Source organism: Phlebotomus papatasi, chromosome 3 (assembly GCF_024763615.1).
Source record: "Phlebotomus papatasi isolate M1 chromosome 3, Ppap_2.1, whole genome shotgun sequence".
Lineage (NCBI taxonomy): Eukaryota > Metazoa > Arthropoda > Insecta > Diptera > Psychodidae > Phlebotomus > Phlebotomus papatasi.
The window spans coordinates 44,680,879-44,703,920 of record NC_077224.1 but is presented as its reverse complement, the minus strand read 5'-3'; the positions used below and the strand labels follow the sequence as shown (position 1 = coordinate 44,703,920).

At 36.3% G+C, this 23,042-nt stretch overlaps 5 protein-coding genes across 5 annotated transcripts; 3 read left to right on the top strand and 2 right to left on the bottom strand.

The window, feature by feature from the left end:
* Positions 1-641: 641 nt before the first annotated feature.
* LOC129806699 (zinc carboxypeptidase-like) lies at positions 642-2,127 on the top strand. Its single transcript, XM_055855470.1, has 3 exons — positions 642-700; positions 898-1,331; positions 1,394-2,127. Exons 1-3 carry the CDS (start codon positions 642-644, stop codon positions 2,125-2,127), a joined length of 1,227 nt encoding a protein of 408 aa, XP_055711445.1.
* Positions 2,128-2,477: 350 nt separating this feature from the next.
* On the bottom strand, positions 2,478-3,858 carry LOC129807931 (zinc carboxypeptidase-like). Its single transcript, XM_055857538.1, has one exon. It carries the CDS (start codon positions 3,816-3,818, stop codon positions 2,550-2,552), a length of 1,269 nt encoding a protein of 422 aa, XP_055713513.1. The 5' UTR covers positions 3,819-3,858; the 3' UTR covers positions 2,478-2,549.
* A 4,923-nt stretch (positions 3,859-8,781) lies between these two features.
* On the top strand, positions 8,782-11,334 carry LOC129807930 (carotenoid isomerooxygenase). Its single transcript, XM_055857537.1, has 3 exons — positions 8,782-8,903; positions 8,969-10,351; positions 10,412-11,334. Exons 1-3 carry the CDS (start codon positions 8,874-8,876, stop codon positions 10,682-10,684), a joined length of 1,686 nt encoding a protein of 561 aa, XP_055713512.1. The 5' UTR covers positions 8,782-8,873; the 3' UTR covers positions 10,685-11,334.
* A 3,086-nt stretch (positions 11,335-14,420) lies between these two features.
* LOC129807928 (cytosolic 10-formyltetrahydrofolate dehydrogenase) lies at positions 14,421-20,423 on the top strand. Its single transcript, XM_055857535.1, has 5 exons — positions 14,421-14,539; positions 17,413-18,432; positions 18,491-19,956; positions 20,019-20,160; positions 20,222-20,423. Exons 1-5 carry the CDS (start codon positions 14,516-14,518, stop codon positions 20,333-20,335), a joined length of 2,766 nt encoding a protein of 921 aa, XP_055713510.1. The 5' UTR covers positions 14,421-14,515; the 3' UTR covers positions 20,336-20,423.
* On the bottom strand, positions 20,315-23,042 carry LOC129807929 (dynein axonemal assembly factor 1 homolog). Its single transcript, XM_055857536.1, has 4 exons — positions 22,803-23,042; positions 22,512-22,743; positions 21,332-22,432; positions 20,315-21,263 (listed from the first exon to the last, which is right to left on the bottom strand). The coding sequence occupies exons 1-4, from the start codon at positions 22,829-22,831 to the stop codon at positions 20,421-20,423; spliced, it is 2,205 nt and encodes a 734-aa protein (XP_055713511.1). The 5' UTR covers positions 22,832-23,042; the 3' UTR covers positions 20,315-20,420.

Genomic DNA, 23,042 nt, shown 5'->3' with positions numbered 1-23,042 from the left:
CCTTCTCTAAACTCCGAATCTTTAACGTAAAGAGGTACATCAGATGGAACGCTTAGACCTTTAGCAGATATTTCAGCCATTACTGCACCAGGAAGTCTCTGATAGTTAAAGGTACAGCAAACACCATAATCTGTACGATTCTCCTGAAAGATCTTGGAACAATTTTCTTCTTCACCATTCCAAAAGCACTGATATATGAGACTATCACAAGAAGGAGATACCTAAGTTATACATTACAATTAGATTAAGTTCCTATAAGGAGTTACATAACATTACATTAGCTATTATTTCACGAAGAGGATAAGGATTTCCATAATATTCCATGAAGAAACTATGAAGTCGATCATAGAGGTAGAAATTATCCTGATCAATAGTGAGGGTATAAAATGATCCTAACTGGAGAAGGTGGTTGTAAACACCTTCGTAAGTGTCAGCAATTTTAGCGGTTGTGCGATTTTGTTCAGCAAATCTGCAAGAGATAAAAGAAAAAAGGAAACGACTCATAAAATATATGATAAGGCCAAGGAAAACCTAAATTGTTAGGAGCCACACTTTTTCTAATTGAAGACTTCCGTTGACATCAATATCAAATCTTTCTAAGCCAGCTCATAATTCTAAACTAGGTCACTACCAAACTGGCAATGGTAATGCTTCACCTTCAGTTTCACATGAAGATAGCAAAAATCAGTGTTATGCTGGTGTAAACAAAGCCCAAATTTTCTGCGAAATAAAAGCCCAGGAAAATCGGAAGAATTATCATTCAACACTTGCATTTAGTCAAGACAAAATGCTCTCATTACACTTTCTGGCTCTTTCGATTATCACAATTTTTAGTGTAAATTTTCCTCTTGTGCATCTTGATAAAATTGAACGATTTGATAACTACCGGGTTTACAGTTTACATCTCAAGTCGTGGAAAAATGTGGAATTTGTGCGGAATCTCGAACTGGATCTTGATAACACACTCGAAGTTTTAACTCCCATACGAAAGGAAGTTCCCCAGGAGGTTTCTGTGCTTGTATCTCCAAGTAGAATTGAAGATTTTACAGAAGATCTTCAATCTTCGGCTATCGCTTACACTCTGGTGGAAGAGAATTTTCAAGATGTCCTAGATCAGGATGCAAGGATTAATAATTTGAGGGCTATTTCTGAGGGATTTGGTTGGGATCGGTACTACAGGCTGCAAAACATTCACAAATGGCTAAGAAGTCTTGAAACTAAACATCCTGGTGTTGTAACAACTGTTGTTGGTGGGAGCAGTTATGAAAACAGGGATCTCCTAGGTATTAAGATTTCGCATGGTGCTAACAATCCTGCTGTATTCCTTGAAGGTAGGTACATCTGATCTCATCTTGAATTTTGCGAACTCTATTTTCGTTTTATTATTTATCAGGAGGAATTCATGCTCGAGAGTGGATCTCGCCGGCAACTACAACATTTATCGCCAACGAACTCTTAACTAGTGAAAATGCCGAAATCAAGAGGCTTGCACAAACCTACGACTGGTACATTTTCCCAAACGTAAATCCAGACGGTTATGTGCATACATTCAGAGCCAACAGGATGTGGCGCAAAACTCGTCGTCCCTATGGCTTCTGCTTCGGAGCTGATCCCAATCGCAACTGGAACCATCACTGGAACGAAGTTGGATCCAGCTCTTTCTCTTGTTCTGAAGTCTATGCTGGGCCATACACCTTTTCTGAAAAGGAAACCTCAAATCTGTCTACGTACATCAAGAGCATTTCGAACTTGCGCCTATATGTTTCGATGCATTCCTACAGCCAATTGCTACTGTATCCTTATGGAACGTCTGATAAGGTGAAGAACTCCCAGGACTATGATAGGATATCCAACGCAACGGTTAGAGCGATTGCCAGACGCTATGGAACGTCGTATGAATATGGAAACATCGAAGAAACCATCTACCCTGCTTCTGGAGGATCTATTGATTGGGTTCATGGAGTAGCGCATGTTCCCCTGGCGTTCACTTTTGAGCTGAGACCTGATTCAAATGACCACTACGGATTCTTGCTACCCCCGGACCAAATCATCCCTACAGGGGAAGAAAGTATGGATGGAATTGTGGCAATGGTTCAGGAAGCAGAGAGTCTGGGATATATGAACTAAAAATTAGTTGAATGAAGATCTGAAACGTTTACTTGGTATTTAATAAAAAAAATTATCGCAATCACAAATCACTTTTTTACGAGAAGGACATCATGCAATCTTTTTCAAATTTTCTCATTGATTTCTATGCTCTGTGAAGAGATGCTGTGAAGATTTCAAAAAGAAGGTATCTGTTCCTATTTGTGTCCTTTGGGTCAGCTTATGAGATAACGGATAAGGGTTATGGATAAGACTTAACAAGATTGAATCCGCAAAGTAGAGGAAGGCAGTAGACATAAACCTTCCATAAACAAATCATTTTCTTGAGAAGATAGACCTTATGAAATCAGTTTTATTTTAAGTCAAAACAATTTTGTGTATTACTTTTTAATAATAACGCTTTAATAAGAAATCAATTGAATGTACAAGAATTTTGTCAAGACTTAGACGGTTTCGAAGTAATTAAGTTCTTCACTTCGCTTTACCATAGCTACCAAAGAATCCAGAGTTTCCAAAGCTGTTGGTCTTATTTGGTTAGCAGGTAGTTGAAATCCACCTTGGAAAAGAGTCTTAGGCCTTAGTTCGTAGCAGAAGGAGAGGGAGACATTCATAGCACCGTAGGTCCAGTCAATAGAAGTTCCAGCAGCTGGATAAATAGTTTCGTAGATTGGACCTACTGTGTACTTGGTACCATATCTCTGAGACAAAGCCTTAGCAGCTACATCGCCAACATCTTGAAGGTCCTTATGATTGACGACATGTTGACTGGTGTACCCATTAGGGAAAATGATGAGCTGACTGAAGGAGTGGAAAGATAGATACAAATGTACTTTATCCTTGAGTTCTTTCACATAATTGGAAACAGCGACGGTTTCGGGTTCAGAAAAGGCTTCAGGACCAGCATAGGTATCTGAACATGGTTGATTACTAGCTCCAACTTCATTCCAATGGAAATCCCAGTTTCGATTTGCATCAACTCCTACACAAGTTCCATGGGGCTTTCTGGTTTTCCTCCAAAGGCGATTTTTCTCATGTGTGTGCACATATCCATCAGGATTAACACTTGGTAAGACATACCAGGTGAAGTTCTCAGCGAGATATCTTACGTCTGGATCGGTGCTTGTTAGGAGTTCATTAACAAGGAAGACCGTTGTTGCTGGGGTGATCCATTCACGGGCATGAATACCAGATTCAACAAAAACTCCAGGTTTATTTTCGCCATGAGACAGCTCTACTCCTAGTAAATCACGACCCTCAAAAGATTTTCCAGCACTAACCACCTTCACTACTTCTGGGTACTTCTTTTCCAGGGAGTGCAGCCAGTTGTGTAGCTCTTCGAGGGTATGGTATTTGTCGAAGTCGAATTCGTCACTTTTGTGATTGGAACGCTTCATTATTTTGCGCTCCAAGTCGATTTGTCTTTGAAGATTTTTCTCCAAGATCCTGAACCTCAATCCATGCCGTTGAAGAAGATCCACAAAGTCAGCTAACTTGTGAGGTGCTACAACAACCTGACTTTCACCGGATACTTTTGAGGGTTTAGATAGAAAGATGACACTGTCGCTGTTTGCTTCCAAATCATTCAAGATGCTGATGTCTTTGATGGAGTTGGTAGAAACACTGTACAAACGGTAGTTGTCGTACCTTGCTACTTCTCCAAGAATCTGACCAAAGGTACAGAAAAGTGTAATCCAGACTACGGTAGTCTTCATCTTTGAACTTTCTTTGTGAAATAAAACTGAGAGTACACTGCAGATATTCACTCTTTATATACTTGTGGAAAACGGCAAGTCTTTATTATCAATTCTGCAATTTACATCAAGTATCTCTTCAGGAGAAGTACGTTGATAAGTCTAAGCACATTCATTGCACTTTTGCATTCATAAACTGAATTCTTTCTAAGCTTTACGTCGATAAAATTAGAAGGTATTTGAGCTATTTTTAAAGAAAACTATTTGAATACAAATCTTGCAACACTTACTGAAATATCACTTTAAAAATTTTTTGGTCATACTTCTATGAAGATTCTACTTAATATCAATGTAATTAAAATGTATTGGAAATACCGGAAGAAACCTCTTATGTTTCAGAATGTAGTTAAGTCAGGGGTGTCAAGTGGTACGTCAATGAATGAAAACAAAGACCACAAGTACTTGAGATAGAGTATCAGACATTCTTTGGTTCTTAGGAATTCATTTAAGTTCCGATTCGCGTGGTAGAAGACTTACATGAAATCCGTATAATTCTTCAGAGCCTCTCGACTAATTCGAGTACCAGTGCAGATGGCCACTGCCGGAAATGGGATGGTATTGATGGGTACTCTGTTCACTGATCTTCCTGTTGCAGTTGGGGCCTCAGAGAATGAAACATAGGAACTAAGAAGCAGCCAGATTGTCGCCATAATTGTTCCCAACAGAAGTAGTGTCCACAAAAGCCTTTCCCAAGTTGAACGACCCTCCTCAACAGAATAACGACATCCAGGGACACATGTCTTGTTGCTGTACTCCTTCAAGCACTCACGATATCTCCCCAAGAACGACCGACGACTTTCCATCTTGTCTTCCCCATTGGATGACTCTGCGTGATTTTCTCGGTTTTTATTCTCTCGTTAGCTGGGGTGAAAAATTATGATAAATGAGCTTTAGGAGACAATAGCCGTTATTAAGTGTTTGCCTCTTGAATTTTCTCAGCCTCAGTTTTGCCTACACGACGGAGCTATTTCTATTCATGGTGCGAGCTCATGTTTCATTCATGTTTCAGATAATGAATTCACGTGAGATGATAAGCTATTCTTCATTTTCTCACATTTCCGCTTTGGAAAAAGATTATCTCTCATAAAAGTATTTTCGAAGAATGCGATTTGATATGCTTCACCGATAGAAAAGTTTTGCGTATCATATGGAAGTTGATCTCTAAATTTTTAGAAAATATGGCAGAATATTTCATAAAAGCTAAGGATAAAGTTAACTCAGCTTATGGGAACTGTGATTCTCTCATACTGAAAATACAATTTGTCAGCTAACTCGAATGAAGTCAATACCTGCAGAACCTCTTGCACTTCCAATACCACTTTAAGTTCAGGGACCTTTAATTCCAATAAATAATCACGTGTATTTTCAAAGTAATTTAAAAAGAATTTAGGTAATTAAGGTACTTAGAAAATTCGTGACTTACCCATATGTTGTAAATAAGATGTGTTTTACTGTACTTCGATAAAAATTAAAACTGTATTAAATTTTGTCAAAAGCCAAATAATAATAATAATAATGCTGGCGCAACATTCCATGAAGGAACTAGGCCTTCCCACAAGGGGATTTCTAGACACGCATTATTATTTTTTCTTGTACGGGATGAGGTTGTCAGTCCCATGCCCGTGGAAGCAAGTGCAGTAAAGCTCACTGGATGCAATCCGAACACCTTTAACGCCAGAAAAATTCCTGGTGACCTAAAGGGGATTCGAACCCGGGACACTTGCATCATAGAGCGAGTGCTCTACCACTTGACCCATTGAGTGCCCTTTTTGTCAAAATTTTGTCAAAAGCCAAAAGTTACCTTAAAAGTTAGGTAATTTATTTTACTGCATCCGACAAAATTAAAACAATTCCAGTGACATAGGATCGTGGATTTGTGAAGAGGTCGAACTCGTGAGTTATGTTATGACCTAAAATGACTTAAGACTTAAGCCGAGAGACAGCTTAACATAATTGAAATCAATATATTGATCACATTTAATTTCCATCAGTTTATAACTAATCCGTCTGTCAGCTTAAGCCGAGAAACGGCTTAGGTAGGAGGAAACTGATGGGAATTTAGTCAAATCATTATTTTTGTTATAATTAACCGTTTATCGATTCTTAATCGATTTGATCCGTTTCATAAGTCACTCAAAGGTACCACAAAATGGTTTTAAGAGTAATAAAATTGATTTTCGTATAAAAATCATTTAACTGTTCATAACCGGTTCACAACAACCGATTTTTACCGATTTATACATCACTTTAATATATTGTTCAAATACACCTTAGGAGTAATATAATTAAATTTCGGAAAAAAATAGTTTTCGGTTATAACCGGTAGTGAGCCTGGGCCAGGGGCAGCTAAGGAGCCGAACTTCTTTATATGACTCAAAATTGAGAGATACAGTGCTCTGAGCACTCTCTACTGAGCTTTGTAGAGTTTGAGCAGTAAAAACGTTAAAAATATGGTAAAAAACTAGAGTTTTTATTTATTTGTGCAGTCCTTAAAAACGCTTAATAAATAACTTAACTTAATAAATAGCTTTAATGCACAACTTTGTGTATTCGGAGTTTATTCTAAGATATTCCCAGGCAATATCCTGAATTAGGTACATCCACCTTTGGTTTACCGTGAGATCGAGACCTTTTAATATCAAACTAAATTTTCCAATGGCGACTAAAATCGCGAACGGCAAAATCCCGAAAGCCAGAATTTCGAATGACCGAAAGCCGAAATCTCGAGTGGCCCAAAATCCCAAATAAAAGCATAAGCTTCAGCAAGCGTAGGTACTATTAATTATGCATTCCAACGGGTAGTTTAGTGGTTGAAATTAAAAAAAGACGTGTTTGGTCTTTCGATGGTGCATTTTATTCTCTCTTCTATTGATGCACGATTTTTATATAATTGCTCTCTCCTTTCGATTTTTTTAGCCTTTTATCGTATATCCATTATTAGAATTTTATGATATTATGCTGATAGGAATTTCGCAAGACACGCATTTTTGACCAAAGTAATATAAACATTATGATTTTTTGTCAATTAGGTAAAAAGTGATCCAGATAAGTCGACACTTTGATTTGCTTACAAAATAGAGGAAAATTATTTTCACAAAGTTGTAGAGAGGTAAATTTCCTATAAAACTGCGCTAATTAGAAATTTCTGGGGCGATCGGGTAGTTTGTAAAAAAAAAAATAAAATATCCGTTTTGTGACTTTTTGCCCCAGTCTCCCCTACTTAAAATGTCTTATAAGTCATTTATCTGTTATTCAGAAGGATCACTAGGGCCAGAAGAAAGAGTTATAGTCAAGGGCGCTCATATAGAAACTCTCATACAGTCTCGTTGAAAATTTCTATGAAGTCATCCCAACTGCGATTTCTTGACACAACAATTTCCTTCTGGCTTTGGACCTTTGGAGGAATTTAGTAAATCACTCCCGATGCTGAAGCTTCACTCCCGTACAAGTTTATCACTAAATCACTGTACTTATCTTATTTTTTGGCCACAAATAATAATTAATTACGAGTGAATAAATTTAATAAGAACAATTTAGTTCAAAAGGCTACTTATTTAACTGCAATAAAATTGAAATTAATGAGCAATTTTAACATTTTAATTTGCTGAATTTAAATTTAATTGAGCAACCACATTTATACTATTTTAGCACGTTTAAACATGTTTTGGTGAGCCAAGTATTAGTTTATATCAATAAATGAGCGAAAATATATCATTTAAAATGATTTTTTAATGCAAAATATCGCAGATGAGCAAGTTATCTGAAAATTAAATTGAATTTACAAATTGGAAAATTCCTAGTTTGATAGCACGGTTATGTTGATTTAAAAATGAGGGCACTCAACATCATGATTTATTGCTGACTCATCAAATCATAATCGTGAAATGTAACACTTTTATGAATTCGAGGCTTGCGTCCTTTCAGGATTTTGGCGTACGGAATTTTGGTTTTTCGAAATTTTGGCTTTTCGAGATTTCGACGCATTCGGCATTTTGGTCCATTTAAAATTTAGACCGGTACTTCTTGTTTCAACTTAATTATCTCATTATAAATATGAAAATATATAATGAGAAGTTTTAACAAAACTATTAGATTTTTTTGAACATATTTATATAATTAAAATAGTAAAGAAGAATCAAGAATGTCTCCTAATTTTTTTTTAGTTTTATTTTGCCTATTGAAAAGAAGATTATGTAAGAGACTATTACATGGGTCCAGCAGAACAGTTTTTCTATAGTTCAAGAATGTAACCTTGTATTTTACAAATTTGAAAGTTATTATAATTTAAAAAAACCTTGATATTTGCGACTAAGGTAGTTTTTGAGAATTATTAAGCGATTTTCAGCCAATAGATTGGATATGCATGAGGAAGCTAAACACGATCTGACCTTTTTCTTGTTCTTTTTCTATCAAAATTTCAAATTTGGAATAGTGAATGCAAAAATCCTGATTTTCGAATCAATATTTTTTTTTATCTGATGAAGGTTAGAAACCCTTCCAAAATGTCGATTTATGAAAGAATAAAAAAAGAAGATGGCAAAGGTCGTATCCGGATTATTGCGAATATTGAATTTTTGTAATTACCTCTCTGAAAACTTCTAAGTGGATGTTTAAGACATAAACATTATAATAGTTCAGTATTACAATAGCTGTGATTATGAAATAATCAGAGCTAAAATTAATATGAATTCCACTTTTTTTAAATTATTAATTCGAAAAATTGTGTGAATTCTCATTTTATAAATCCGTGGATAAAATTCATATTCAGTTCATCAAATTACCAATTGAATCTAAATCGACCTTGATCCACATGAATTGCAGTGAAGATTTGTCAATGTTAAACTCCATCTCGGTAGCTTTTGAAGATAATCGTTTAATCCAATTGTAACCAATTTCTCTATGACTATACACAAGATGACGGTGTTTGAAGCTCTCTTGGAATCTGATTCACAGAATATCTTTCATAGTGATCACTGCTGCCAAGCTCACTAGTTGGTTAAACTTATTTAAAAAAAGATGATAAAGAAACTCATTTGGGATAAGAAGGTATAGGCTATCTTTCTATTTACTGATAAAATTTTAACAGAATATTTTGTCAATTTTAAAAAAAGGATATTGAGGGCCGTCAACCGGTTAAAGGTGGTGAGAAACTCTACCCAAATTGCGATGCTAGCGTTTGGACGCGATCTTGTGAGAAGGAGATCTTGCAGCCAATTGATGGGAAAATCACAGGATCAATTCCCAAATGGATTCGTGGAAGTCTATTGCGCAATGGTCCAGGAAACCTAAAATTCGGCTCCAGCACATTTGAACACCTCTTTGATTCGTCCGCCTTATTGCATCGCTTTGCCATCCAGGATGGTACCGTAACGTACCAATGTCGTTTCATCGAAACTAATGTTTTCAACAAAAATCGTGCAGCTCAGAGAATTGTAGTTACGGAATTTGGTACAAGAGCTGTTCCTGATCCTTGCCAGTCAATCTTTACACGCGTTGCTTCGATCTTTCATCCCGGAGAGATTGGATCGGACAACGCAATGATTACGGTCTATCCATTTGGAGATCAGATGTTCGCATTCGCTGAGACTCCTGTAATGTTCAGATTTGACGTAGAGAGCCTTGCTACTGTGGAAAGAGTTAATCTTTTCGATAGGATAGGGATTGTCCATCACTCATCTCATCCTCACATTATGCCGGACGGAAGAGTTTTTAACCTGGGACTTTGTGTTACTGGAATGGGTCCAAAGTACAGTATACTTGAATTTCCTGAAGGCGAAAAGCAGTGGGAGAAACCAAAGATCGTTGCAACTCAACCAACAAGGTGGAAGTTACATCCTGGATATATGCACACTTTTGGGATCACAGAGAACTTCTTCGTCCTAGTGGAACAGCCACTTAGCGTATCAGTTAGGAATATGTTAGTAGCTCATGTTAAAAATGAACCTATGATTGCTTCCTTCAAGTGGTTCGAAGACCACAACACCCACATCTATCTTTTAGATAGAGAAACAGGATCTCTCAAACATACTTTCTATACCGATGCCTTCTTTTTCCTCCATGTGATTAACTCATTTGAAAAACATGATCATCTCGTTCTGGATATTTGCTGCTACAATGATCCGAAGATGTTGGATTGTATGTATATTGAAAGCCTAAAACAGATGCAAAGTAATCCGGACTATGCTAAGATGTTTAGGGGACGCCCATTGAGATTTGCACTACCGCTAAATACTTCCAGGATCCCCTCTCTAGGATTACTAAACAAAGTTTTCAGAAGAAGTGGTCAGAAAAGCGAAAAAGAAAATCTTGTCACTTTGCAAACCACTCAAGCAAAGGCTTACTTCAAAGAAAATAACATGATATTTTGTGTTCCTGAACTCCTATGTGATTTGGGATGTGAAACTCCAAGGATCAATTATGAAAAGAATAGTAGGAAGGAGTATAGATACTTCTACGCAATTAGTTCAGATGTTGATGCGAACAATCCGGGAACTGTAAGTAGATGATGAAGTTTGAAACCAAAAGACTGATTGTATTCTTTTTTTTCTTACTAGATCATTAAAGTTGATGTGATCAACAAAACTCGGATCACTTGGTGTGAGGAAAACTGTTATCCAAGTGAACCTGTTTTTGTGGAAGCACCAAATGCAACGTCTGAGGATGACGGTGTAATTCTTGCCAGCCTAGTTTGGGGTCAAGGGGATGAAAATCATGTAGGACTCATTGTTTTATGTGCTAAAACGTTTACAGAACTAGGACGCTCGGAGTTCCTTACTCCAAGTCCGGTACCGAAGTGTCTTCATGGATGGTTCGCTTCGAAAAAGTAATGCAATGTTAAATAGACATAAAGAATTGATTTCTTACATGCTTTTAAATTTTCTTTAAATGGATTTTTAATTAGTTAAGCTTCTGCGTGATAAGAAATTTGTTAGATATTGCGCTCTTATATAAATAAAAAAATTTATATGCTTGATTTATAAATCCGTAGTGCGTTGTCAGGAAAAGTTTAAAAATGAAGAGTATCACAGTCTTGTTTATTGTTATTCCCTGTATATTGGGTCAGATATCTGGGGAAGACACAAAATTCGGCCAATACTGGATATATAATTTATCTGTAAATTCTACTAATGTTCTTAGCATTATGAAGGATTTCAAAATGGACAGTGATGGTGATATTTTCTTATCGAGAACCGACAACATTAAAGAAACTGAAGTTGTAGTAGCTTCTCATAAATTGGTTGATTTTGAGAGTATCTTGCTGAGGAATGGCATCAAGTTCAAGATAGTGAAAAAGAGTATCCAGCAACTGAACCAGGGAAAAAGATCTTCTATGTTAGGTTTCATAAGACAATAGTTGAAAATTAAAAACAAAGGCCTCTGAATTGCCTTATTTAGGAGACTTGTATATTAAAATTTAGAGGGCTTGTCACTGGAGACTGTTGAGAAAAATAAAAAGCTGTTTATGCTGATTAGATAAGAGAGTTTTTGTGTACATTTGATTTTAATTCGCCAAAGAGATAGCAAGGTTATGGCCACATTATTTTCTCTGGTTGTTTTATGAAAGCTTCACCCGAAAATCGTGTCATTGCTTGGGGTCCTCATTGGGTTATCACTAATTTTCATTATTGCTCGAACTTCACAGAGAGAGAACGTTACATATTGGAATCATTCTACGTTGTGACTTCTTAAAATTTCACTTTTCACTTCTTAGGGATACATTTTTTTTAAATTTTTAACAATCTTCACAAATTGGACAATTTCTGGACATTATGACGTTGTCTGACAATCTTGCCTTCCGTCTAGCTGTCGTCTGACCTAGAGGCCAAGTGGTTACAGTTAAGATTCCGGGACTATTAGGGAACCTGTCTATGAGCATGAATCGATATAAGAACCTTTTATGCGACCTTCATTCTTCCATAATCCCCCCTCTTCTCCTCTAATAGGTCTAAAACCATCAAACCATTTATTGCTCAAATTTTTTACAATCTTATTTTGGTTATTTTGAAAACATTTCATATGTTTTTTTTAAATTTTTGGATATGTTTTAAAGGTATCATATGCAAACAAAAACAATTCCTTCATATATGAAAATGCCCTTCAATTATTATTAAATGGTTTTCTATGTCAAAGATTTAAAAGGCTCTAGAGTGACAGTTTCTTAACCGATATTATAATAATTTCGTTGTTGAGATTGGTTAACGTTAGAAAGGTTTGAGGAGTCTTGGAATCGCTAACAAGTCTGAAACGATTTCAATCGCTTATGAGCTAATAACTTTTTTTTGCTATTCCTAAGTAGGACACTCAATTGTTTAAGATTTGATTTAAATTTGTCTATGGGTCGATTATATTCCTTGTGGAACCGCTGTACCCGGGCCACTTATTTAGATCCATTATGCACTCTTCATTTTCCTGTTTTATCTAAACTCCCAAGGCGGTAAATCTGCTCTATATCACAATGCCTTGTGTGAATTCAGTAGGGGGAAGTGGGGCACCTTTGAAAGTGGGGTACCTTTGAAATCGGGTTTTTTCACCTATTTTTAAATAAATTTGAGACTTTTCGTGATATAATTTGGCTGCACAAACAGATTGAGAAGCTAAATTACATTATGATATGGCTTAATTCCACTTAAAAAAAAAAAAATCCCAATTTCAAAGGTACCCCACTTTCAAAGGTGCCCCACTTCCCCCTACTGCTTTATATCACGGTGGACCAGTATTGGTTTGCGGATCTGGGCACTGAATGTGTTTTTATATTCGACTGAATTCTGCATACCGACCTCTCTTTTAGGCGGTTAATTGCCAATGTATTTGCATTACTTTTCCATTCAATAACTGGACGAATTCGCGACTAATACTACAGCTGAAAAATTTTCAATTTCCTATCTTGAACCCGATGCCTCACAGTCATAGAGACACTATACACTATCCACTGAACCACCAAGGCCCTCACAATGGATCAAGTGGTAGAGTATTCGCTCTATGATGCAAGTGTCCCGGGTTTAAATCCCCTTTAGGTCACCAGGAATTCTTCTGGCATTCTAATTACACTTGATTCCAAGAAGCATGTAACTGACAACCCCATCTCTGTATTATAAAAAAATAATAATGGATGTTCCGAAATCCCCCTGAAGGCCTGAGTTCCTCTATGGAACGTCGTGCCACTATTATATTATTCAATTCAATTCAATATATTTATCCTCAATTAATGCTTTGTTGCGGCTGCCGCCGACTTACCACGACCGATCTCTCCTGGTAATCGGCAGAAACCCTGAAACACAGATTGAATATGCTAAAAATTGTAATCGTTTTACAATTTATGTTTATAATTACAATTTAAATTTATGCTTACTATACTCTTAAGTAGAAGTATAAATTGGTTCAAATCGTTTGTGAATTAATAAACTTTAAAAAGAATTATTCAATCTAGAAAACCCTAAATTTCTTCTGCATTAAAGTCACGAGATCGAGTATTTTGCGATGTTAATATGCTTTGCCACCTTTTTTTTGTAAAACCATTTTACGTAATAATTTTAATTTGGATAAAGAAATTATTCTTGCAAATCTATCGACTTATTTATTTAATATTAGTTGAAAATAAATTATGTTCACGGGAAACTTCAATAAACAAAAATGTTGGTTGTAAATTGTACATTGAATATGTCCATTTTATGTGAGATAATTCAATATTTCATTCAACTTTCATCACAGTGAGAAGACGATATTGTAGATGGAAATGGAAACTGGCTCGAACTAGCTGAGATTGCGCCAAGATCAACAATTAAAACACTTCAATCGAACTACGTTGACCCGTGCGAACTTTGCCTTATCGCTAAATTGTAACTCAGACATTTGTGGAGACAAAAAATCTTCTTTAGTTTATTTAATAATCTTTTGTGATTGTTGACATTTGACCTTATTCTGATTCCAATGACTTGAAGAAATTGTGAAAAAGAGAAATGTTTTGCGGCCCTAGCCCTTATAGAGGCAAAACATGGTACTTTCGAAAGCCGAAGCATGATGAATTTATTAAGTTTTATTGCTATTTCAAACACTTTATGCTAATTTCCTTGTTAACCGGCTCAAACTGGCTTCTCAGATTTAATTTCAGCATAATTAAACTACAACATTCATTTCGTTATTGATAATTTATTTCTGCATTCCGGTTCAATCTGGATTTCAACTTTTTCTCAGCTGCATTCGCTTTTAATAATATCTTCCCATTTGGCACTTGATTGGGGGAATTAATTGGATTTTAAACGAGTGCATCTCAAGGAAATTTCCCACAGAGAAAGATGATTTTTAAAATGTCTCCTCCAGAACTCAATGAGAGAAGAGATGGCACGAATTGTATAATTGAGTATCTGGTGATAATTTTTTTGTTCTTTGAAGCTTTTTTGCTAAAATTAGCATTTAATTCCTCTGAACACTTTATGAATATGTTTTTTTCTTCATCTGGCGTCTCCAGCATCTCTCCGAAAATATTTCTCTTTTTTCCAGTAAATGCGTATCACCACTTGATAAGGAACTTGGTGTATATATAGGAGCGACAAAGCTCTCGCATGATCAGTTAAAAGTTGAGAGTGGAACGATTAAATTCACAGTGAGAAGCTGTGAAGTGAAACTTTTTAGTGGATCAATATCAGTGAAGAGCCAAAGACATGGATTATTTGCTGAATAAATTTGTGAGTTTTGGCAGTTTTCTTAAGTGATCATCATTCAATAAAAAATGTGCAAATTTCAATTTGGAATGAATATAAAATAATTTTAGAAATTTTCGACTAAAGTGATTTTATTATCAAGCTTTCATTTTCACATTAAATTTGACATTGGATGGTTCAAAGTTACCTAACTTTAGATTTTTTTTGTGAGTTATGTAAAAGAGGTCTTTAATAAAATTAACCTCTTATCAGTGGGGCTCTATATTTATTTTCTTTTTTTATAAACATTTAAATCTTACATAATTTGTGCTGTTTTTCAAATACGAATGTTAAGTTTCATTTATCCTCTTTATTAATTAAATTTAAGTGAGTCGAACATTTAAGTGATATATTGAAAAGGATTCAAGAAGTATTAGGAAGTTAAGAATCATGAGTTTTTTAGTATTTTCCCTTAAGTCTATTTAATTTAAAATACAAATTAATATCCTACAAATTCTAGCGCTGTTTAAGGCTTTTATTTTAGTTTTTTAGTATTAGTATTTTATTAATTTTTATAATTTTATAAATAAAAAAAACGAATTAGTATTTTATAACAATTTGCGTAGTGAATAATAAAATTTTGTTTATAAATAATAAATAAACGACTACAGCTTAACTTGAAGAGAGAAAACAATCTTCCTCAATTCTGAGGTCAAGAATTTAAGATTTAAGTTGAATATTTAGAGAAAAATTAAAGATGTTCCATTCTGTTTTAAAAGCTGCATTACGCTTACTGTTTCAAAGCTCTTCTCAAAATTTTCGGTATTTGAAGGTTTCAAATGTAATCGAAACTAGCTTTTTAATTATATAAAGCTGACATAGTCTTCAAACCTAAGGGCCCAAATAGACTTAAGCTGATCCTTGAGAATATTAACACTAAACCTACCGACCGTTTTTGGTAGTTTTTCGGTCAAATGACAAACCGCGGTAGGGTAGGATACTCAACAAATTTGTCTTGAAAAAGAGCAAAAAATTAAAATTTGTACACTGAAAAATATATTTCATGCATATTTTAAGAAATTCATAAAGTTTGATAGTGACATTGTACCGTTTAAATATGTGTTAATTTCAAAGCGGTCAATTTGACCCGGTTTTGGTAGGTTTAGTGTTAGGCCTGTAAAATTTGGCAAAAAAATTGATCCCATATTGTCATAAATTGAGGGTTTTGGCTTATCGATTAGACGTTTCTTGTATAAATTTCCTTTACCTAATCCTCAGCCTGAGTCTATTTAGGCCGTAAAAGGTTTAACCATGAGACTTAATTTCACTGATTTCTTATCAGGCAAGTGTTTTGGGAAAATTTGTAAATTAAAGACAAATGATCCATTGTATGCTTAAAAAATCCATTATAAAATTGTTTAATATTTAAAATTTCATTATCTTGGGGAACCGTAAACTTCCAGTCTAAAACTCGTGTTACATAAAAAACTAAAATTAATGGTTTTGTTAATTTTATTCTGAAATTTCTAACGTGTTTTAGCATTAAATGCCTATAGAAATTCGACACTTTATAATAAAAGGTTAATGTAAAATCTGAATCAGTTTCAAAATCCGATGATAAGATTTAAGCGTTTGATATTTATCTCAGAATTGAGGATAGTGATATCTGAAAATGAATCTATAACGTATCTAAATTTCGTTATTTAAAATCGAAAACATAATCTAATTTTTTTTTAATTTTGATTTACTTATTTATTAAATTTGTTTAATTATTTTTTTCTTGTTTTATTGTGAGAATTTTAGGATGTTCGATATTGTAAACCTGGCGTAATGTTTAATTTTTGTTTTGTCTTTTCTAAAATGTTCTTTTTTATGAAATATGTTGACATATTTTTTTCTTTAACAAAGTTCAGTTAAGAATTAGAACAATTTTTTTTTTTAATTTTGCAGATCGAGATTTTACGGCTTAATGCCCTTTGTTCTAAGTTGAACATAGTTTTTGAACGCCGATTAATTGTCTCTAAGTACGGGCCTGTGTAGGCTTGAGGTTTAGCCTAGAGCCACCTTAGCGTAAAGATAAATGAGTATTTTTATTGATTTGCCAATAAATTGTTATGTTTATCGTGATCCTAATATTCTAATTGGGTACAATGCTTGTAAAATTAGGAGAAAAACTTTTTGTTTTTGTGTAGTATGGGAGACTGGGGCAGAATTAGCCAGAGATAGTATTAGATAAAGGGATGTTAAAATTTTCCCTTTAAGAAAAGTTAAGTGAACTAAAATTAATTCAGAGTAATTAACTCCCAAACATAATTTTCACAAAATGGCAAAGGAAAATTTCATTTGTTGGTTAAATCTGCCCCGGTCTCCCCTAGATTTTTTTTGTCAATTTTATCACATTTTTTCACCTAGGTCAAGCTTGTAGTACTCAGAAGTTGTTCTTAGAAGAAAATAAGTAAAAAACTGATATGATTAGCAATTTTTAGATAAAACACTCCTTACTAAACCAATATGTTTCTACCAGAAAGAAAAATATTCAGAAGAATTATTTACAATGTAAAATATCTTGAATTACGATTGTTTGACACTCTTTTTAATTGCAACCCTTGAGCTATTCTATATCACTGATGAAATAATTAGAATTCCATCACATTGTACATTGTATGACCTCCAGGAAATAAATTATTCTAGATTTCTTGGCGATTTTTTTAGTATCTCATAAAGCAGATTAGCGAGATTTGAGTACACTGATTAAAAAAAAGCGAAAAGTTGTAAACAAGTTTGCTTTAGGTTTTTGCACAATCATTCTTTATTATTAAGTGACGCGATTGCTTTTTTTAACACGTTTTAGAAATAAATTGAGACATTTAACAACCAAAGACTTTTTCCTTGTATTGAAATCAATCATTTTTTTAAAGACTTCTTCTGGCCCGAAAAAGTTGAAGATAGCCTTGATTGGACAGAGCAACTTTGCTGCTGATGTTCTTGAATTACTTCTCAGCGATGGACATGAAGTTGTTGGTGTTTTCACAATTCCCGACAAGGGTTCCCGTGAAGATATCCTAGCGGTCACAGCTAAAAATCACGATATTCCCGTCTTCAAATTCTCCGTCTGGCGAAAGAAGGGCGTTGCAATTCCTGACGTTCTGGAGAAGTACAAATCCGTTGGTGCAAATTTGAATGTCCTGCCTTTCTGCTCCCAGTTCATTCCTATGGAAGTTATCGATGGTGCTGCTCTAGGAAGCATTTGCTATCATCCATCAATTCTGCCACGACATCGTGGTGCTAGTGCCATATCCTGGACCTTGATTGAAGGAGATTCTATTGGAGGTTTTTCCATCTTCTGGGCTGATGATGGTCTGGACACTGGACCAATTCTGCTTCAGAAGGAAGTTGAAGTGGAAGATTCTGATACCCTCGATTCAATTTACAAGAGGTTCCTCTACCCTGAAGGTGTAACGTCCATGGGGGAAGCTGTTCGGTTGGTAGCGGCAGGAACTGCACCCAAGATCAAACAAACTGAAGAGGGAGCAACATATGATCCACCTATGTTCAAGGAAGAGAACCAGATTATTAACTTAAATCAACCAGCAAAGGCAATCTTCAACTTTATCAGAGGCTTGGATTCAGTTCCTGGTGCCATTGCATATGCTCTGGATGAGAATGAAGATGAGGTCATGATAAGGCTCTTTGGATCTCAAATGTTTGATGATCCCATTCCAGAAGGAAAACCTCTTAAGCTCAAAGGATTGACTACACCAGCCTTGGTTACAGAAAAAGGACTTTTAATTACCGGATCAGATGGCAAGGTCGTCAATGTCCAAAGGATTAAGAAGGGAAGTAAGATGATCTCATCATCAAAATGGTTTGATCAAACTTCTGGACAGGTTACTTTGGAGTTAACAGACGCAGAGAAGGCTATCGAAACGAGCTTAAAGGTGAGTTTAGTATATACAAAGCTCTGTAAACCGATCTAATTTATGATTTTGTCTTTAGGGAATCTGGGAATCGATCCTCAAGGTCGATATCACTGAAGATACTGACTTCTTTGCTTGTGGTGCTGGCTCAATGGACGTTGTTCGTTTGATTGAAGAAGTCAAGGATGCTTATGACGTTGGTCTCGAGAACGAAACTCTCTTCATGGCCCCTACATTCCAAGAGTTTTTCACTCAACTAATCTTGGTATCTCGTCAAGGAAGTTCTTCTGGAGTAATTAATGTGGAGTACGATGGATTTGTGCTGAAGGCTAATAAGAGAGAAATCTCTGTTCCCACGCAACTCTTCATCAATGGAAAATTTGTTGATGCAGAAAACGGCCGAACTCTGGATATTGTTAATCCGACAACGGAAGAAGTTCTCTGCAAAGTTGCACTAGCCAGTAAGAATGATGTAGATGTTGCTGTAAAAGCAGCCCATGAAGCTTTCAAGGGCCCATGGTCGCAGGTCTCAGCTCGTCAACGGGGCCAGTTGATGTTCAAATTGGCTGATTTGATGGAACAGCATAAGGAGGAACTTGCAACAATTGAGGCTGTAGATTCAGGAGCGGTTTATACTTTGGCATTGAAAACTCACGTTGGCATGTCAATTGATGTATGGAGATATTTTGCCGGATGGACAGATAAGATTGAGGGATCGACGATCCCTGTAAATCCAGCTAGGCCAAACAATGTACTCACTTTTACCAAGAGAGAACCCATTGGAGTCTGTGGATTGATCACTCCGTGGAATTATCCATTGATGATGTTGTCTTGGAAAATGGCAGCTTGTATAGCTGCTGGAAATGCAGTTGTGCTGAAACCTGCTCAAGTTTGTCCTCTAACGGCCCTTAAATTTGCTGAATTATCTGTAAAGGCTGGCTTTCCGCCAGGAGTGATCAATATTACAGCTGGAACTGGCTCAATTACTGGGCAAGCAATTGCTGATCATCCTCTTGTTCGTAAGCTAGGCTTTACTGGATCTACCCCCATCGGCAAGAAAATTATGGCGTCTTGTGCAGAATCCAATATCAAAAAATGCTCCCTGGAACTTGGAGGCAAGAGTCCCTTGGTGATCTTTGCCGATTGTGATCTCGATAAGGCTGTTCGTCTGGGAATGTCTGCTGTGTTCTTCAACAAAGGTGAAAATTGCATAGCTGCTGGAAGGATATTTGTGGAAGAAAAGGTCCATGATGATTTTGTCAGGCGGGTTCTTAAGGATCTCAAGACGATGACCATTGGTGATCCTCTAAATCGATCAACTGCTCACGGTCCTCAGAATCATAGAGCGCACATGGAAAAGCTGGTTGAATACTGTGAGATTGGAGTTAAGGAAGGCGCTAAACTTGTAGCTGGCGGAAAAAGGGTACCTGGCATGAAAGGATTCTTCTTCCAACCGACTGTCTTTACGGACGTGGAAGACCACATGTACATTGCCCAGGAAGAGAGTTTTGGACCCGTTATGGTCATTTCCAAGTTCAAGGGAAGGTAAGGTATCAAACATTCTTTATACTAAAACGTTGCGATAACAAAGTTATTTGTAATTTCAGTGATGTTGAGGCTATTGTAAAAAGGGCTAATAACACAGAATATGGCTTGGCTAGTGGAATCTTTACCAAAGACATCAGCAAGGCTCTCCTGTTTGCCGAACAAGTGGAAGCCGGAACAGTCTTTGTCAACACTTACAATAAGGTAAGAAAAAAATTCTATTAAATTCTTTGATAAGATATTGAACTCTTTTTATTTTGATCAGACTGACGTTGCTGCTCCATTTGGTGGCTTCAAGCAGAGTGGTTTTGGCAAGGATTTAGGCAGGGAGGCTCTCAATGAATACCTCAAAACTAAGTGCGTTACAATTGAATTTTAATACTTATCAACAGCAAGAAAAGAAATGTATTTCATCTGAAGAACCACAATTAATTTTTTTTTACATTAAAAGCAATCGTTACTTGTTACTCCTCTTGGAGAGATGTTTCAATTTCCCGCTCTTCCATACCTTTGGAGACATTCTCAGATCCAGATGCTTCGCCTGAGAGTGGACTGAATGAAAATTCAATGTCTTCAATTTGAATTCCCTCGTCAGTTGAATTAGGCGAAAGAATGTCTGCAGCAATTTCTTCTGGAGCATCAGATGTAGATGGTCCTTCGATGGTGTTAAGGAACTTTTCGATTTTCTTCATTTTCGAATCTTCTGCCCAATTTTTAGCATTGTCTGATTCCTGGGATTCTGTGCAGAACTTCTCAACTAACTCATCAAACTGATTAACAGGAGGATTCTCAATCAGAGCAGAGAGTTTCTCCAGTTTGTCGGAGATTACCTTACAGTCTTCCTTGAAGTTTTTCTTATCTTCTCTATTGTTAACCTTCTCAAAAACTTCATCAATCAATTTCTTGACTTCTCTGCTATCCTCCCGAAATTGCTCCATTCTTGTCTCATTTAAATTTTGCACTTTTGTGCTAATTTCCTCAAATTCTCGTTCAAAATCTTGGATGGAAGAAATGTCCAGTGGTTCCTGTGGAGTCTCAAGGGTAAGTTCTTGAAGGCTTTTGTTAACTTCTTCTGTATACCTTGCGAGAAGTCGCTCGGATTCCACTTTTTCTTCCGCAAGCTGCCTCTCACAAGACTCCATAAAATCATCAACAGTTGAATGAAACTCCCTGGGAGGCTTCTTCACCGGAGAAGTCTTTTGATATTTAGGTGCAACATCAATCTTATGCTTCGGAGGTGACTGGAAGGAGTCATGCGGAAGAGTTATGCTCAAAATGCTCATAAGAGGTGACGACGCCCGAGAGTTCTATCGATATAAAAAAGAAAGCCATATCAAAAAAGCTATTGGATATAATTGAAAAAGAAATAAGAAACCTGTGTATGATTTTCCGAGCAATTAAAAGAAAAATCATTGAATGTTGTATTAGCTGTTGCTGTTGTGGAAATTCTACTGTTATCTGGACTTTCTTCTTCAGCGAGATTTTCTCTAATCTCTGGAATTATCCAATTGGGTGTGCTACACTTTTCTGGATTTGTGCCAATGACTTCAACGCATTCTTCTAATGGATTTTTGATTTCTTCTGATTCAGCTGCAATTTCATGTTCCCTTGACTCTACCATTACGGCATTTTTATCGTCTGGAAGTAATGATTTTCCCGCAATTATGTTAATTTTCACCGTATTTTCCTCATCATCAGTAGACACGATATCTGATATATCTGAAGTTTCGCAGTCATTCTGAGTAGTTTCCAGACATTTTTCATTTTCAATATTATCATTGTCTTCATATGGATGACCGTTCTTTTCTGGCTTTTCAAAAATGTGCCCACGAGGAGTTTTTTCCATTTCCTGACCTTCGACTTCTTTGATAATTTCTGCAATCTTTGCTTCGAGATTTTCTTTCTGAGATTCAGCAAATTCCTCCTCATCACTACTACTGTGGATCAACTCTGTCATCTGTTGACCTTTAATCTCATTCCTACGACGAAGAACTCTGTTAATACTTTCACGCATCTTTCGTCGTTCCTCATGATTCCATCGCTCATTTTCCTCCTTTTCAGCCTGGAATCCACCTCTTTTCCAGGCTTCGGCCAAGGCACGATCTTTCGGAAAGACCGGCCTGGTGTCCAGATAAGTCAGATTGAGGCACTCGAGAATAAGTGTCTTTCTGTACGAAGGGATTGATCCTACAATAGGATTCCCCACAAGGGTCAAGACTCTCAAATTGGGCATCCCAGCAAAAACTTTCACCGCCAGGATATCATCTATTTTATTGTGTGAAAGATCCAGTACCGACAAATTCTGGCACTTTGTCAGATTCTCAATATCCGCTGCTGTCCGAATATAGTTATGGGAAATGGTGAGGGTGGATAGGACGGGAAGGATGTCGGAAGTACAATTGTCGACACGTCGAAGTTGATTGTGGGACAAATTGAGGGTATCGAGTTTGGTGCATTGGTGCAAATTCTCAATTTTCTGTACAATCAAATTCCAAAGAGAGGGAAAACAATCAGGCAAATGAAGAGGTAGAGAGATATCAAAAGCCCAAACATACCTTAATTAAATTATTTTGCAGGAAGAGACACCTGAGCTCTGTTTGACTATCCAGACCCTTTAGCTCACCAATTGCATTACACTCCAGCCACAGGCACTTCAATCCTGTGTATTCCTCCAGTCCAGCTATTTCCTGGAAGCCCTGATAGTGCAAATAGAGCACATCATTGAGATTTGGTGTGAGATATAGATTGTTCTTCTTACACAAATCCCTCAATACTTGGGGCGTCATGCTGTAAAGGGAGCACAATTGAGACACTTGCCTGAATAATCACAGAATTTATTTATGTACCTCTTAACACCAGATGCTGCATTCGCCATGGCCTTATGGTTTCCTTTAGCAAATTGAGTCTTATTGCTTGGTTAAATTGTCCTCAAATTGCTCAAGAAGAAAATTGAACTATCGATCAAACAATTTCCGTTTAAAATTATCGATTGTCTCCAAAGGCGCCTCATTTGTATTGCATTTCACAAAGTTGGGGTGATTGTGTACGGCATTTTATTTATTACGCCTTTCTTTACAATTTTACCA

Bases quoted from the DNA above. Each gene is read 5' to 3' on its own strand.
- LOC129807931 (XM_055857538.1), bottom strand. From the start codon at position 3,818: ATGAAGACTACCGTAGTCTGGATTACACTTTTCTGTACCTTTGGTCAG.
- LOC129807930 (XM_055857537.1), top strand. From the start codon at position 8,874: ATGATAAAGAAACTCATTTGGGATAAGAAG. The intron at 8,904-8,968 runs GTATAGGCTATC...TTTTAAAAAAAG, and splicing joins AACTCATTTGGGATAAGAAG to GATATTGAGGGCCGTCAACC. The intron at 10,352-10,411 runs GTAAGTAGATGA...TTTTCTTACTAG, and splicing joins ATGCGAACAATCCGGGAACT to ATCATTAAAGTTGATGTGAT.
- LOC129807929 (XM_055857536.1), bottom strand. From the start codon at position 22,831: ATGGCGAATGCAGCATCTGGTGTTAAGAG. The intron at 22,744-22,802 runs GTACATAAATAA...CTCCCTTTACAG, and splicing joins GCAGCATCTGGTGTTAAGAG to CATGACGCCCCAAGTATTGA. The intron at 22,433-22,511 runs GTATGTTTGGGC...TTGATTGTACAG, and splicing joins TGCAAAATAATTTAATTAAG to AAAATTGAGAATTTGCACCA.
- LOC129807928 (XM_055857535.1), top strand. From the start codon at position 14,516: ATGGATTATTTGCTGAATAAATTT. The intron at 18,433-18,490 runs GTGAGTTTAGTA...TTTTGTCTTTAG, and splicing joins CTATCGAAACGAGCTTAAAG to GGAATCTGGGAATCGATCCT. The intron at 19,957-20,018 runs GTAAGGTATCAA...TTGTAATTTCAG, and splicing joins ATTTCCAAGTTCAAGGGAAG to TGATGTTGAGGCTATTGTAA.
- LOC129806699 (XM_055855470.1), top strand. From the start codon at position 642: ATGGTAATGCTTCACCTTCAGTTTCACATGAAGATAGCAAAAATCAGT. The intron at 701-897 runs GTAAACAAAGCC...CCGGGTTTACAG, and splicing joins AAAATCAGTGTTATGCTGGT to TTTACATCTCAAGTCGTGGA. The intron at 1,332-1,393 runs GTAGGTACATCT...ATTATTTATCAG, and splicing joins TCCTGCTGTATTCCTTGAAG to GAGGAATTCATGCTCGAGAG.